The sequence below is a fragment of the Carettochelys insculpta genome, chromosome 8, assembly GCF_033958435.1.
Source record: "Carettochelys insculpta isolate YL-2023 chromosome 8, ASM3395843v1, whole genome shotgun sequence".
Classification (NCBI taxonomy): domain Eukaryota; kingdom Metazoa; phylum Chordata; order Testudines; family Carettochelyidae; genus Carettochelys; species Carettochelys insculpta.
This window is the reverse complement of record NC_134144.1, coordinates 11,172,363-11,187,244: the sequence shown is the minus strand read 5'-3', so window position 1 is coordinate 11,187,244 and position 14,882 is coordinate 11,172,363. Positions and strand designations below refer to the sequence as shown.

Genomic DNA, 14,882 nt, shown 5'->3' with positions numbered 1-14,882 from the left:
GAATAAGATCCCTGCTGATGAGGTTTGTTTGTTGTTAAAAAAAAAAAAAGTTTTATATTAGGCTTCCTCAAACAGAGAATGTTGTTTGAGGAATTAATTTTAAAAGAAATTGCTTGATGTTTTATTGATTTAGGTTCACTTTTTTTATTTCAGCAATCAGAAATACAAAAATCCCTGTTTTTCAAAACCATGCATAATATTGTGCACAAGAAGTATGGTACAGTAGCCTTCAGGCATTTTAAGGGTTTTTTTTTAAAAAAATAGATATTGGTCAATATGCAAAACTATAATATAAAGAGGCACTGTCAGTTAAAACAGTAATTTTGTAAAGGAGAGCATCTTGATTTTTTTTTTTTTGTGCAGAAAAGGAGGAACATTGATCTCTATTGACAAATGCATTGATTTTGGTTTTCTGAGTAACTGTTGGGAATTAATTTACTGACCATTAAGGAAAGTGTTACAGCCAAAAAAGGAAAACTCTTATGATCCTATTTAGAATATGACTTCATGCTAGTCCACGGAACAGAAAGACGTTGATGTAAAACTCGTAGCTAGGTTGTCTTGAGTCTGGAATGGAGATGCTTATCAAAGATTCATTAGAAGGGAGTAACCAAGCATTTTTACCTTCATGGCTACTTCTGTTGATACTAAGTATTACATCATATTCTCGATTGCTGCTTTATTTCAAGTATTTCACCATGAAATATTGGAAATCTTAACATAATTGCATATTCATGTTAGAGTTTTTCCACCTCTTGATACAGTGTTGGCACTGTAAAAAGAGCAATGCTAACTGTGAGTGTTTAAATGGAGAATGTTTGGCATGTTAGCAGCATGTCATCAGGAGACAGTCATGTGGGTCTTGCTAGCTCCTCAAATCTGTACACTTATAATAAGTGGCTGTAGCCCTTAATACTAATGTTCCAAAATGCATCACAAGTCGTGGCTGTGACCTTGCACCCCCATAACTTTATGGATAAATATTTTGAATGTACATAACTCAAATATGCTTTATGCAAAGTGGGTCATGTTAACCCATCAGTGGATGGCTCATACCCCCCAAATATACGTGTTCTGTTTTGTGCATATATCAGTCCTGTATTTGTGGTTAGAAATATGAAGTATAAACCTGCTTGTTGATCTAGGTGTGCTGGTGAAACCCATTCAGAGTCACTTAAAGAACTTAATGCCCCGTATTCAAGACAGTGAACATTAAAAAGTCTTGTACTTTCTGTAAGCCCAGGCTAGGGCTGGTCCTGCTAAGACATTTGGTCAGGTCACCTAATTCTGGAACCCATTTTGAATGTAGTAATTTTTCGTCGGGCTGTAAAAGCAAAACACTAAGAACTACTGCCTTAGGCAAAATCTGTTTATGGGAAGTGAACCAAATAATAGGGAGAGTTAGGTGATGTCAGACACAAAAATATCCCCTGATCGCCACTCAGATGCCTGCTAGAAACATCTCAGACTGAACATGGGGAAGGATCAGACCCAAAGTAGGCGACTGCCTAGCTTGTGAAAGAGATGTTTGAACTACCAAGAGAGTAAGAAAATGTATGTAACAAGTTTCTTAGAGTATGAAACATAGCTGGCTTTTTTCTTTTTAGGTGATTTGATCCGTCAGTTATCACTTGCAAATGCTTCAATCGTGCACGCGTGTGTGTAATATATATAGCTATATATAAACGTTCTCATTAGGGAACATCATAGCTGTTTTTTTTTTGTTCTTTGAGATTTTTCTGTGTGCACTTGTCTTTAGATGCTCAGAACGTTCTCAAGCATTTTTATCTTGGACTGATACTTTCCATGGTTAGTCGCGACAATAATTTCCGAGGCAATTTCTTCTCTAAATGCTTCTTCAAAAGTATCCAGCCATAACTGGATTGGTGAATTGCAGAGAGGGTTCCCCCTCAACTTTAAATAAAACATTCTGTTGCCTTTCTGCACAGATAATCCAACAGTGGTTGAACTTGAAAAATAGAACTTTCCTTGTGGCTAGGCCTTGTTGAGGAAAAAATAAACCAAGTGAAAGATAAGTGTCATTATTGTGCGGCGCTAATTAATGTAGTGTGAGATTACTTAAATGTGAGGCAGTGTGAAAGAATGCTTCCCTGTATTTACAACCAGCACCCTATAATAATAATCTTTTTCAGTATATGTGAGATATTGTGTGAAAGTTTATAACTTGCTGATCAGTAATTTCATAGTAAAGCGCTTGTTACAGTATTATATGTAAAGTTATGAACATAAGCTGGAATCCTAACTGAAGTATATTTCCCACTTAAGTCTGGGGCATCTTTAAATTAGTTTTTCAAAGACAAACCGTATATTTTTGCAAGATTTTAAAATTTAGAATTACTTCACTCTTCCTCTCTCTTTCCACTATTAAAATCTTACTTTTATGTGTAGCGCTTGTACGTATAAGGTATCCTTGAGTTAAATGAGTTTATCCCTTTAATAATATAAAACTCTACCAGGCAAACCCAATCAAGCACATTTAAAAAAAAAAAAAAAAAAAAGCTGTGACTCTTGGTATCTTTTTTTTTTTTAAATAGTTATCATGTACTGTAACACAACCTGCTTCAGGTAATTACCATATATTATAGCAGTTGCCATTAGTGACTGCTATAATTAAGGTTGCAAATCATTTTCCATTATAATCCCTTGTTTTCACGCAGTCACGACTGTCAAAACAACCTGTGGGACTGAAGTTTTCTATGCTTACTTTTGACTTGAAAGAAGATATTTTGGGGAGCAGAGCTTGAACTATCATGCCGGAAACTCATTGTGGTGGGTTGGATTACAGAAGTCTCCTTGAGGCTGTCATTGGGTGTGCTGATCAAGCCATGAGCCCTCCTTCCTGCTCTCTGGGCCTCCCGCTAACCTGTTCTCTGAGGCCAGAAGCTCTCGTCTCCCCCAGACCAGGTACAGAGCTGGGGGTTACTGCCTCTTTGCAAAGTAACACAAACACTTAACCATTTCTGGGAGAGCTCACGTATAAGGCCACTGACAGTGCCCAGGAATGCAACCCCCAAAAGGGACCAAAACCTCCCAAAAATGTCTTAGTCTGTGTAAAAGTTTTAAACAGAGAAAGCTGATATGGTCAGCTCTCTTTACCAATGAAAGGGAGATATGCACAGTGATTGCTCCTGCTGAAGTAGTAATTATTTACACTCAGTTTGATAACCAAGTATAAAATGTAGGATTGAAGTGATTGCAAGTAAAAGTAGACAGATCAAAGTAAGCTCCTACATTAAAATAAACAACTCGCCAGCTAAGTGTAATACGCTAAGGCTGCACCTACATGCAGTCAGGCTGCTGGCAGCATGAGGCAAATGAGTGTTCACGAAATTGCAAATGGCCACTCATTTGCATATTCCCAGGAGAAAATAAGCAGCGTAGATGTAGTTCTGCCAGCAAAAACTCCTGTCGCCAACTCCTTATCCCTCGTGACGGAAGGGGTTTTTGCTGGCAGAACCACATCTACACGGCTTGTTTTCTGCTGTGGGCATGCAAATGAGTCACATGAATATGCCAGTGAGCAGTCATTTACAATTTTGTGAACCCTCATTTGCATTATGCTGCAGGCAGCTGGACTGAATCTAGACTCAGCCTAAGAGAAGTTACATAAAAATTCTTACCCTAAACAGTTGTTCTAATCATCTTTTTCACAAATCATAAAATACTAGAATACTAGGACTGTAAGGGACCTCGAGAGGCCATTGAGTCCAGCCCCCTGCAGCTTCCTAGCATAGGCCCATTCCTTCCCCCTGTTCAGCCTTAGATGTTTCCAGCTGGTATTTTAGGCGGTATTTACTGGATGGGAGGGGCAGTCTTCTGATGTCTGGTAACTCCCCTATTATTTGGTCAACCTCACCTGTTCATATCCTTTTTGCACATGGCAGGAATTCTTTGTTCAATTCAAAATTTTCTCACCTTGACTAGAAAAGTAGCAGATCTAAAATGGGTTCCTGCATCAGGTTGCCTGGCCACATGTCTTCATAGGACCAGTCATAGTTTGTGCCTACAGGAAAAACAAAACCATTCATAGGTCTTTGGCTTGATCACCAAGCCATTAAATTCCTAAAGTATCACAACTGTGCCGTTTAAACTCTGTATTGTAGATATAGTGCCAGTCATTTATCACAAAAGTTTCTCCCCATATGCCATTTTTACTTATGAGGAATGTGGATGGGGTATATTGAGGGTGCAGGGGGTGGTATATTCTAAAGACTTGATCATGGGCCTGGGCATCAGGCAACCTGGATTCTAGTGCTGAGTCTGCCCCTTGACTTTGGGTCTGTTCCTCTTTTTCCCATTTGTGAAACTGGGGAAATATTTACATAGTTTTTAGCTCTCCCTTTAGTCTTACTTGTCCAGCCACGTCTGATGGCTACATATAATACTGTTACTTGTTGTGCAGTAGTTGCTCTTCAGATTAGTCATTTACCTGTATTTACCACACTGCGATGTCTAAGATTTTACAGTTTTTCCATCGAGAGAGAATAGGATGTTTCTCTAGTATTGCGAATCCTACTGTGGTCTTTCCTGCAATTGTGGGTAAATGTTGACCTTTTTAAAGGTGGTCACTGCAGAGATGGTTGTGTAATAAATTCCAGTATATCTTATATTTTGCATGAATAAAATATTACTATGCAGTAAAGAGAGATCAAAAGTAATTCCAGAGAGGTGGCTAGACAAATAGAGTTAAGAATAAACTATCAGTCTTAGTGCTTATTTCCTCTACTTGATTTGTGAGCCTTAACATTACATTAGCACTTGTTCTTTTGCATAATGCTATTCTTAAGAAAAGTTGATTGACTTTTCCACACTAGCTTCTGGAAAAATGTTTTCATCAGATACATAATGATAAGCTGAGGCATACTCGCTATGACAAATTATTCTGGATGCAGACTGATATGACTGTAGAGACGGTCTCTGCAAGATGATATAGACCGCAAAAATATAAATTGTAAACCAGTCAGCACAGATCCTGTAAATTAAGGCTCCTCTTCGAGTGGTCTCCATGGGTGCTCCACAGTAGGTGTTGGGCTCGCTCCGGTGCTGCAGATTGGAGATTTCCAGAGCTGTATCTCGTCGGATCACGCATGCGCAGATGTGTGCTGGTCCTTTGCGCACTTTCGGTCACATGTGCAATCCGGTCTCTGCCAGTTCCTCTCAACTGCCAGCGGCTGCAACGGACTTTTGCTTCGCCTCTAATGCCTAGAAAGATAAAGCTTTTACTTGTTGCTTTTTGCTAGTTCTTTTCACTGTTAAACTATTCCTAGAAAAATTTTACTGTATATGGTTTTTTAAAAAAAAAAAGAAAGGAGGGGAGAGAGCAGAGCAGCAGCCACAGCGGCCTGCTTATCTGTATCATAGACTAATTGCTGAATCTTATCTACGGTCTAGTAGCAGTTTCTTTGTTTGTTGTTCCTTAGTACCCGTTAAGTACCCTCGTTAAAGTTTAGACTTCATTAAGTGTTCAACAAAGAAAGATGTCTCCAGCAGGCTTCAAGAAATGTGAGTCATGCCGCGAGGCTGTGCCGGCCTCGGATGGCCATAACAAATGTATTCGTTGTCTGGGCAAGACCCATGTTCCTCGGAAATGCCCTCACTGCTCTAAACTGACTGCTAGAGTGAGGAAGAACAGGGAAATGAGACTGAAAATGATTTTATTTGACAAGACCCTTCACCCTGAAACAACCGAGTTATCCCATCCGGAGGGCCCCTCAATGCCACAAAAACGGAAGGCAAACTCTTTGACCTCCTCGGGTCATAAGAGGAAAAAATTATCCCATACTCCATCCTTGCCAGTACTACCTACGAGCAGGACAAGCGAGGCACAGAACCGAGATGTACTTGCTGCCAAAGGAAGTGTAAAGCCCAGATAAGAGAAGGCAGTGCCCGGATCTCAGGTTTCTAAGGATGTGGCACCGAAAACCTTGCAGGCTTCTCAGCAGCAGGCGCCAGCGACTGCAGCACTGAGACCCCCGGCACCAAGAACATCGGAACTGGGGATGTTGGAACGGGGATCTGTGGTGCGGAATACCTCTGCTCATGTGAAACTGCAGGCCCAAGCACTGAGTACGGAACCACTGGCACTGATACCTGTGCCGAAATCTGCGGCATCGGGTACAACATCCTTATCGGCACCGAACCACTGATTTCACGAACCAAGAAAAGCATGTTCTAAGACTCTGCACCGAAGCCCATCGCCGGAACTTCTCATTGTGGCATCACCTCTCCTGAAACAACTATTCTGGAATGGCCATTAACACCACCATCTCCTTTCCTTAGACCGCCGTCTCCACTCCTACGGCCCCCTTCTCCCAGATTCAGGCATCCTGCACCTGATGTCTGGCACAAGCTGCATGGATACTCCTACAGTGTGTCTCCACCTAGGTCTATGTCATCTAGGAGATCTCACTCCTCCCATCATCACAGGTATAGACAATGCTCACACTCCAGATCCACATACTCAGGACCATGTCCTTCTCATCACGTGCATCCACATCACTGTGAGGACTATCATTCGTAGTGAAGTTACTCAAGGTCCAGGGATAGATCCCCACATCCATGCTCTTCATACAGACAGTATTCACCCCTTCCTACCAGAAGGGACCATATCTCCCCTCTAAGAGAAGATCCAGAGGCAGTTATTGATCCTTCCTTGGGGTGTTTGGGAGAACGAGTACTGGAGGTGTCCGAGGAACAGACAGAGGCATATCAGACAGATGCCTCTTCATCCTCTCCAGATGAAGCGGTCGTCCCAAGAGATAGATCTCCTCCAGATGATCTTAAACAATTCCATGACCTGTTCAAAAGGATGGCTCAGTCCCAGGATATACAGGTGGCAGAGGTACAAGAGAAGCAGCACAAGCTCTTCAAAAATCTGAGAACTCCTACGTCATCAAAGATTACCATCCCACTGGATGAGGCCATCATGGAGGCTGCCATGAACATCTGGGAAACCCCAGCTGCTATTCCACTGACCAGCAAACGGGCAGACAAAGTATTTTGTTCCATTGAAGGGAATGGAGTTTTTATTTAACCATCCCCAATCAAACTCCCTTGTGGTCGAGTCCTCTCAACAGAGGTCAAATATCAGAGGGGTAGCCGTGTTAGTCTGGATCTGTAGAGCAACGAAGGGTCCTGTGGCACCTTATAGACTAACAGAAAAGTTTAGAGCATGAGCTTTCGTGAGTAAACTCACTTCTTCAGATGCTGGTCCTGGAAATCTGCAAGGCCAGGTATAAATAGGCCAGAGCAAGGCTGGGGATAACTCAGCCTGCCTGACTGAGCTAACCTCATTATCCCCAGCCTTGCTCTGGCCTATTTATACCTGGCCTTGCAGATTTCCAGGACCAGCATCTGAAGAAGTGAGTTTACTCACGAAAGCTCATGCTCTAAACTTTTCTGTTAGTCTATAAGGTGCCACAGAACAGAGGTCAAAGGCACCACAATACAAATCCATGGTGTCAGATAAGGACGCAGAGACTGGACTTATTTGGGTGGAAGGTATACTCATCCTCCACCCTACTGCTACACATGGCCAACTACACTGCACTTCTCTCCAACCATAATTTCAATAACTATACAAAGCTCATATCACTCATGGACTTCCTCCCAGATGACAAGAAGCTAAATCTAAAGGCAATAGTTCAGGAAGGGTATACGGCCTCGTGCACAGGAGTACAAATTGTGCTAGATGTGGCAGACACAGCAGCATGTTCCACGGCCACCACAGTGGCGATGCGGCGAGTATCCTGGCTGCAAACATCCGGCATTCCTAAGGAGCTGCAAACAAAAGTTGAAGACCTTCCCTGTGATAGAGCAAAAACTGTTTGCCGAATCCACAGACTTGGTCCTCCATTCCAGCAAGAACTCTAGAACTGCGCTTAGAACGCTGGGTACGTACACTCCTCCTTACAGGAGGAAAAGATATTACTCATACCAGCGATGCTACACCTATCAATCTCAGTACCCGCAATACCAATGAGGATATGACCAAGGGCTCCAACAACACCAAAGGCCACCTAGATGACGCTCCCAGCAAGGCTGTACTCCCACACCACAGACAACCAGGCACCAAGTTTGACTGTTATGTAGAGGACTGCGAAGCCACAACCATCACTCAGTGCCAGCAACCACCTCAGCCTCTGTTTCACCATCGTCTCAGACCATTCTACTGCCAGTGGGAAAGTATCACTATGGACAAATGGGTACTGGAGATTATTGCCATGGGATACACCATCCCATTCCACTCCCCACCTCCACCAAAACCCCCTACCCAGTCCCTCTTCAGGAACCCCTCTCACGAGAATCTGCTGAAACAAGAGGTAGATCACCTCATCTCTGTGGAAGCGGTAGAGAGAGTTCCAGGGGAAAGGTTTTTATTCCCAGTACTTCCTCACAGAAAAGAAAACAGGAGGTTGGAGACCAATCCTAGACTTGCGGGCTCTCAATCAGTACGTCCGCAAGCAACGTTTCAAGATGACCACTATCACTTCTATAGTCACAGCACTGGACGATGGGGATTGGTTCACAGCCCTCGACTTACAAGATGCGTACTTCCACATGACCATTCATCCTGCACACAGGTGCTTCCTCTGTTTCACGGTGGATACAGATCATTTCCGGTACAAAGTCCTGCCCTTTGGCCTGACCTCAGCGCCCAGGCTCTTTACAAAGACACTCTTTGTAGTGTCGGCTTACCTGCATCGTCAAGATGTATTCATCTTCCCATATCTGGACGACTGCGTCTTGAAAGGCACCTCACGGGCAGACGTGTTACACATGATAGATATTACTGCGAGGACATTCCACTTGCTGGGCCTTGTCATCAACTTACAAAAATCGACGATGGAGCCCACACAGGACATAGAATTCATAGGAGCGCGCATAGACTCCATCACAGCGGCTGTGTCTACACTAGCCAAAAAGTTCGAAATGGCCATGCAAATGGCCATTTCAAAGTTTACTAATGAAGCACTGAAATACATATTCAGGGCTTCATTAGCATGCGGGCGGCCGTGGCACTTTGAAATTGGCGCGGCTCATCCAGACAGGGCTCCTTTTCAAAAGGACCCCGCCTACTTCGAAGTCCCCTTATTCCTATGCACAGATGGGAATAAGGGGGCTTCAAAGTAGGTAGGGTCCTTTTGAAAAGGAGCCCCGTCTGGACGAGCTGTGTGGCGGCAAGCCGCATCAGTTTCCAAGTGCCGCGGCCGTCTGCATGCTAATGAAGCGCTGAATATGTATTTCAGTGCTTCATTAGTAAACTTTGAAATGGCCATTTGCATGGCAATTTCAAAGTTTTTGGCTAGTGTAGACATAGCCAGCGAGAGTGTATCTCCCTACTGTACATTTCACACTATCCAGTCTCTGATACAGGTACTGATATGCAGCCCCACAGTACGAGTACTAAATTGCCTGCAGCTTCTGGGGCACATGGTTGCTACCACATTTGTGGTGCAGAATACCAGGCTGCATTTTCGCTGCCTCCAGCACTGGCTGGCAACTGCGTACATGCCAACGATACACGCCACTCACAAAAAGGTATCGCCTCCAGCAGAGGTGCACAAGTCTCTGAAGTGGTGGATGGACCCCAAGAACTTGTTGTCAGGGTACCCTTTCACCAACCGCAAACCACAGTTTTTCTTACGACAGATGCTTCCCACTTAGGCTGGGGAGCACACATGGGAAGCAAGTCAACGCAAGGGCGATGGTCCCATACGGAGATGGCAATGCACATAAATGTACTGGAACTACAGGCAGTGTTCAGTGCATGCAAGCACTTCCTCCAGTACCTACGATACAAGGTAGTTGGGATCAATATCAACAATATTTCCACAATGTATCGTATCAATCAACAGGGTGGGGCCAGATCCTGCAGATTATGCGCAGAGGCAGTCCCCCTGTGGAACTGGTGCATTGCAAACAACATAACCTTAAGAGCCGCATACTTACCAGGTGTCAGCAATGCAAAGGCAAATCAGCTGAGCAGGGATTTTGCTCTCAAACATGAATGGGAGATCTGCTCCGATCTGCTTCGCTGTATATTCAGCACATGTGGGTTCCCTCAGATAGACTTGTTTGCAACCTACAACAAGAAGAAATGCCCTCAATACTGCTCCAGAGCGGCCATTGGCCTGGGCTCATTAGGGGATGCCTTCCTACTGTCATGGAAGGGCCCCTTGCTGTACGCATTCCCTCCTACAGTACTTATCCACAAGGTCCTGGAAAAGGCAAGGAGAGAGGGAGCACGCTTGATACTCATAGCCCCAGCGTGGGACCATCAGCACTGGTTCCCTGTGCTGCAACACGTGTCGTGCTGCCCACCACTCCCCCTCCCGATTGTATCAGACCTCGTCACACAGAACTGGGGAGTCTTGAGGCACCCTCAGCCTTGAATGCTGTGCCTCAAGGCCTGGCTGATCCCTGACTGAGTGCCCTAGAGGACGTACGTTCAGAAAGGGTGAAAGAGGTCCTAGAATGCAGTCGAGGGGCCTCTACCAGGAAAACTTACGTGTACAAGTGGAAGCGCTTTACTTCTTCATGTCTGCCCAAACAGCTGAGCTCCTTGGAGGTCCCAGTCCCTTCGACTTTAGATTATCTACTGGATCTGAAACAAGGGGGACCATCCTTACAATCACTAAAGGTCCACCTAGCAGCTATATCAGCCTTCTGCTACACAGTAAAAGGGTCAACTGTCTTTGCTCACCCCGTTATGGCACGGCTCCTGAAGGGCCTCACAAACTTATACCCCACTTGGAAGCTGTTATCACCTTCATGGAGTTTAGATTTGGTCCTGGACACGCTGTCTAGGCCACCCTTCAAACTCCTAGCCACCATTTCTCTCCACCTACTTACCCTAAAGACAGCTTTTCTTCTGACGATCACATCTGCTTGCAGAGTGAGCAAGCTGACTGCGGTAATGGTGATCCTGCCCTACACAATTTTCTCCAAAGAAGCGGTGTTACTACGCTTACACCCGTGTTTCTGCCAAAGATTTCTTCAGAGTTTCATATCAACAAGCCAATAACTCTATCATTCTTCTACCCAAAGCCGCAAAACTCAAATAGGGAAGTACGGCTTCATGCACTTGATGTGACAAGGGCACTGGCGTTCTATTTAGACAGAACTAAACCCTTCCGAAAGACAGACAGACAGACTGGTGTCTCTTGCACCTAGATCAAGAGGGGAAGGACTATCATTGCAAAGAATCTCAAATAATATTGCGTCCTGTATAAAGATGTGCTATGCATTACGTAAGACCCTTCTGCTAACTCCGCTCAGGGCTCACTCCACCAGAGCAATGGCGGCCTCGACAGCCTTCTTTAAAGGAGTCTCCCTGAAGGACATTTGCAAAGCAGCGACATGGTCGTCCTATGACACGTTCTCCAGACACTACGCGATTCATCGGATGCTGGAGGAGGATACATGCCTACCGACAGCAGTCCTCTCAGGGGCAAGCTGCACATAATCTGGTACCCGTCTCCATTTTTCTGGGGTCACTGCTGGGTAGTCACCTACTGTGGAGCACCCCCGGGGACCACTTGAAGAAGAAAGAGAAGTTTACTCACTTGTATAGTAACAATGGTTCTTCGAGATGTGTCCCCATGGGTGCTCCACTACCCACCTGTTCCTCCCCACTTCGGAGTTCTGCTTTATATTTTTCAGAGGCATCTGAGGCAGTTGGTCGAGGAACTGGTGTAGACCGGATCGCACACATGACCAAAAGCGGATGAAGGACCAGCGCGCATCTGCGCATGTGGGATCTGACGAGATACAGCTTTAGAAATCTCTGATCTGCAGCGCCGGGCCAAGCCTGATGCCTACTGTGGAGCACCCACAGGGACGCATCTTGAAGAACTGTCATTACTACACAAGTGAGTAACTTCTCTAACTGCTTCCAGGAGACGAGATGCATGCACAGAGTCTATCAACTGCAATGGGAGTTTGCGCAGATGTGAGGGTTCCCACTGGTGGCCACTGATGTGAAAGATTATAGTTCTCCAAAGTCCTGTGATTTTTTTCCTGTCAGAATATGGTATTTTCAGACTGTTGCCCTTCTCACCAGTGAACTTTGGGTGTAAAAATGCTGTAGGCCTGATCTAACCCCCAGCAGTCATTCCATTTAATTCAACAGGGTTTGGATCACATGCTAGATCTTTTAGGTGGATCAGAGAGAGAAGCCTTTATTGAAACCATTACAAATGAAAACATTAATATGTAATGTGTCTGAAATGATTTGACATTATTTCAAGGACTCCTGGTTTTAAAGGAATTTCTAATCTTTGTGTTTCTCTCTCTCCCCCTCCCCCCACCCCTCAGTGGCAGATGAAAGCCAAGTTAGCTCATTGTCTGGACACAAACAAGGTAAGAACTTTCTTGTGTATAACTTTACCTGCCCTTCACTCAGAAACAACCAATGTGTGATCAACAGCTGGACCTAGCTTATAGCAACTGCAGTGACAGAAAGGTTTGCAAATTAATGCATAACTTCACTTCCACCGTAATAAACTAGGGCTTACTTATTGATTGGCAGTGTGTTTGCTCCATGGATAGGGTGGGATCATTTTCAGGAAAAGCAGTAATGGTTTCTTTAAAAATATATCTATTGAAAAGTGAGCCGAGTGTGAGTTAAAAAAATAAGTAAAGGGCAAAACCTTTAGTCTTTTTTAAAACAAGGTAGGCACTTAAACAGTGTAAATTTTGAATAACATAAATGTCTTATTCTCTTTGTGCTCCTGGGAGACTTTTTCTACTCTCACAATCTGAAATATTGCAATATCTACTGAAGCCTAGACTATTGGGTTTTTTCTTTCTTATTTATTAATCTTTCGGTATGACTATATTGTCAAAAACATCCACTTTTTCTTAAACTGCTTAAGATCTATATTTCTTCGCAATGAAAGTTTATATACAATGGTATTCCCAGAAAGTCCTGTATTCCTTGTAATAATTCTGAGACACAAGTTGCAGTACTATGCAAAATGCTTTATTACAGTAACAAGCCTTCTGGATGTGGGGGATATAGTAGATGTTGTATATCTTGACTTTAGTAAGGGTATTGATATTGTCTCACATGATTTTCTCTCAAACTAGGGAAATACAACCTACTTGGACCTATTCTAAGGTGGGTGTATAACTGGTTGAAAAACAGTTCCCAGAGACTTCATAGTTCTGTGGTTCACAGTAAAGCTAGAAGGGGGGCATATCAAATGACCTCCTAAGTTCTTTCCAGCCCTATGAGTCTGTGAGTAGGGTCTTGTAGGGATCATTTCTGGATCCAGTTCTGTTCAGCGTCTTCATTAGCGATGTAGATAACAGCATAGAGAAGGCACTTTTGAAGTTTGCAGATAATATCAGGCTGGGAGCGGTTGCAAGTGCTGGATAGGATTAAAATTCTAAACGAACTGGAGAAATGCTCTGAAGTAAACCCAATGAAATTATATTAGGGCAAAAATGAAGTATCCTTCTTAGGAAGGAATAATCAGCTGCACACATACAAAATGGGAAATGACTGCCAAGGGAAGGAATACTGTGGAAATGATCTGGGGTTTATAGTGAATCATAAATGAAACACTGGTGGAACAGATCAAACATCATTCTGGGATGTATTAGTAGGAGTGTTACAAGCAAAATACAAAATACATGTAGCCCTTCTGCCGGAAGGAGTTGACAGCAACCAGGAGTTCCTTTTCTTCCATCTCACACAGAACCAGCTCAAGCCTCCACCCAGTAGCCTGGGAACTTCACACACCCCTGGGTGCCTCGGAGAGGCAATGCTTCCACACTCGCAAGCACAGACTCTGAGTGTAGAAAAGAACTTCTGTTAAAAGAGGCAGAAAGGTCAATTAGCATAAGCTTGGGAAAATACCACACCCAGAGTTCATAACCAATCCTCAAGTAAATGTCCCAGCTCAAATGCATTGAGCAATGTCCTTGGCCTCTCAGGCTCACCAGTCCAATACTGTAAACAGCCAATCCACACACCCAGCTTTCTCCACACCCCCAATTCAAATGCCCCACTTACAATTTGGTCCAGTCCATGCGGGCACTGACACCTCACATTGATGCATTCCCTCGTGGAACCTGAGATAATGCCACCTTTGCACTGGTCTGGCGTTCTGCTTGTTCCTACCAGCCGTCCACTGGTCACGCCATCCGCTGCTCCTTCTATCCTCTGTCCACCGGTCGCACTATCCGCTGCTCCTCCTACCAGTTGTCCACCAGTCATGCCTTCTCTCCATCCATTGCTCCTCCTACCGGCTGTCCGCCAGTCGCGCCATCCATCTGCCGCTGCTCCTCTTACCGGCCGTCCACAGGTTGCACCATCCATCTGCTGCTCTTCCTACTGGCCATCCACTGATCACGCCATCCATCTGCCGCTGCTCCTCCCACCAGCTGGCCGCTGGTTACGCCGTCTGTCCGCCCCTGTAGGTTTGGCCTGAGGCAAAACCCTGTGATTTCAGCTCTTAGTGGCCTTAGCTGCCACCCTGTGATTTCAGTTTGCAGCATCTACCAAAGTAGAGTCTCATACAAGATACAAACCCTAGTATCCAGCTCTGTCTTTTAACAGGTGGGGAGAGCTACTCAAACCAGGCTTATAGCTATATGGCCAAGGCACTCAGCTAGCTGGTTCAACCTATATCCCTCCCCTTCTGCTTTACAATGCTTTAAACCAGGGCAGCCCTTTGTAATCCATGTCTTATGCAGTTATGATGACCTGCCCTGTCCCCCACAATGACTTGGAGCATTGGTGAGATTTCACAATTCTTATACTTAGTGTTAGCATAAATTGTGATTTTACAACAATGTCTTTACAACAGACAAAATCTTATTACTTCCTTGCTAACCCATCAGGCTTTGTT

At 44.3% G+C, this 14,882-nt stretch overlaps 1 protein-coding gene across 4 annotated transcripts in view; it reads left to right on the top strand.

Annotated features, from left to right (window-relative positions):
- Positions 1-14,882, top strand: part of PARD3B (par-3 family cell polarity regulator beta) — a 614,980-nt gene that overhangs the window by 340,815 nt on the left and 259,283 nt on the right. For 3 of the 4 annotated variants that reach the window (XR_012646411.1, XM_075001347.1, XM_075001345.1), the window contains exon 16: positions 12,340-12,384. The exons of the other annotated variant lie outside the window; for it this stretch is intronic. Coding sequence is in view for 2 of the 3 variants with exons in the window: in XM_075001347.1 (XP_074857448.1) it covers positions 12,340-12,384 (45 nt within the window). In the remaining variant the exon portion in view is untranslated. The remainder of the gene's footprint in view (positions 1-12,339; positions 12,385-14,882) is intronic. 4 annotated transcript variants of the gene reach the window in all.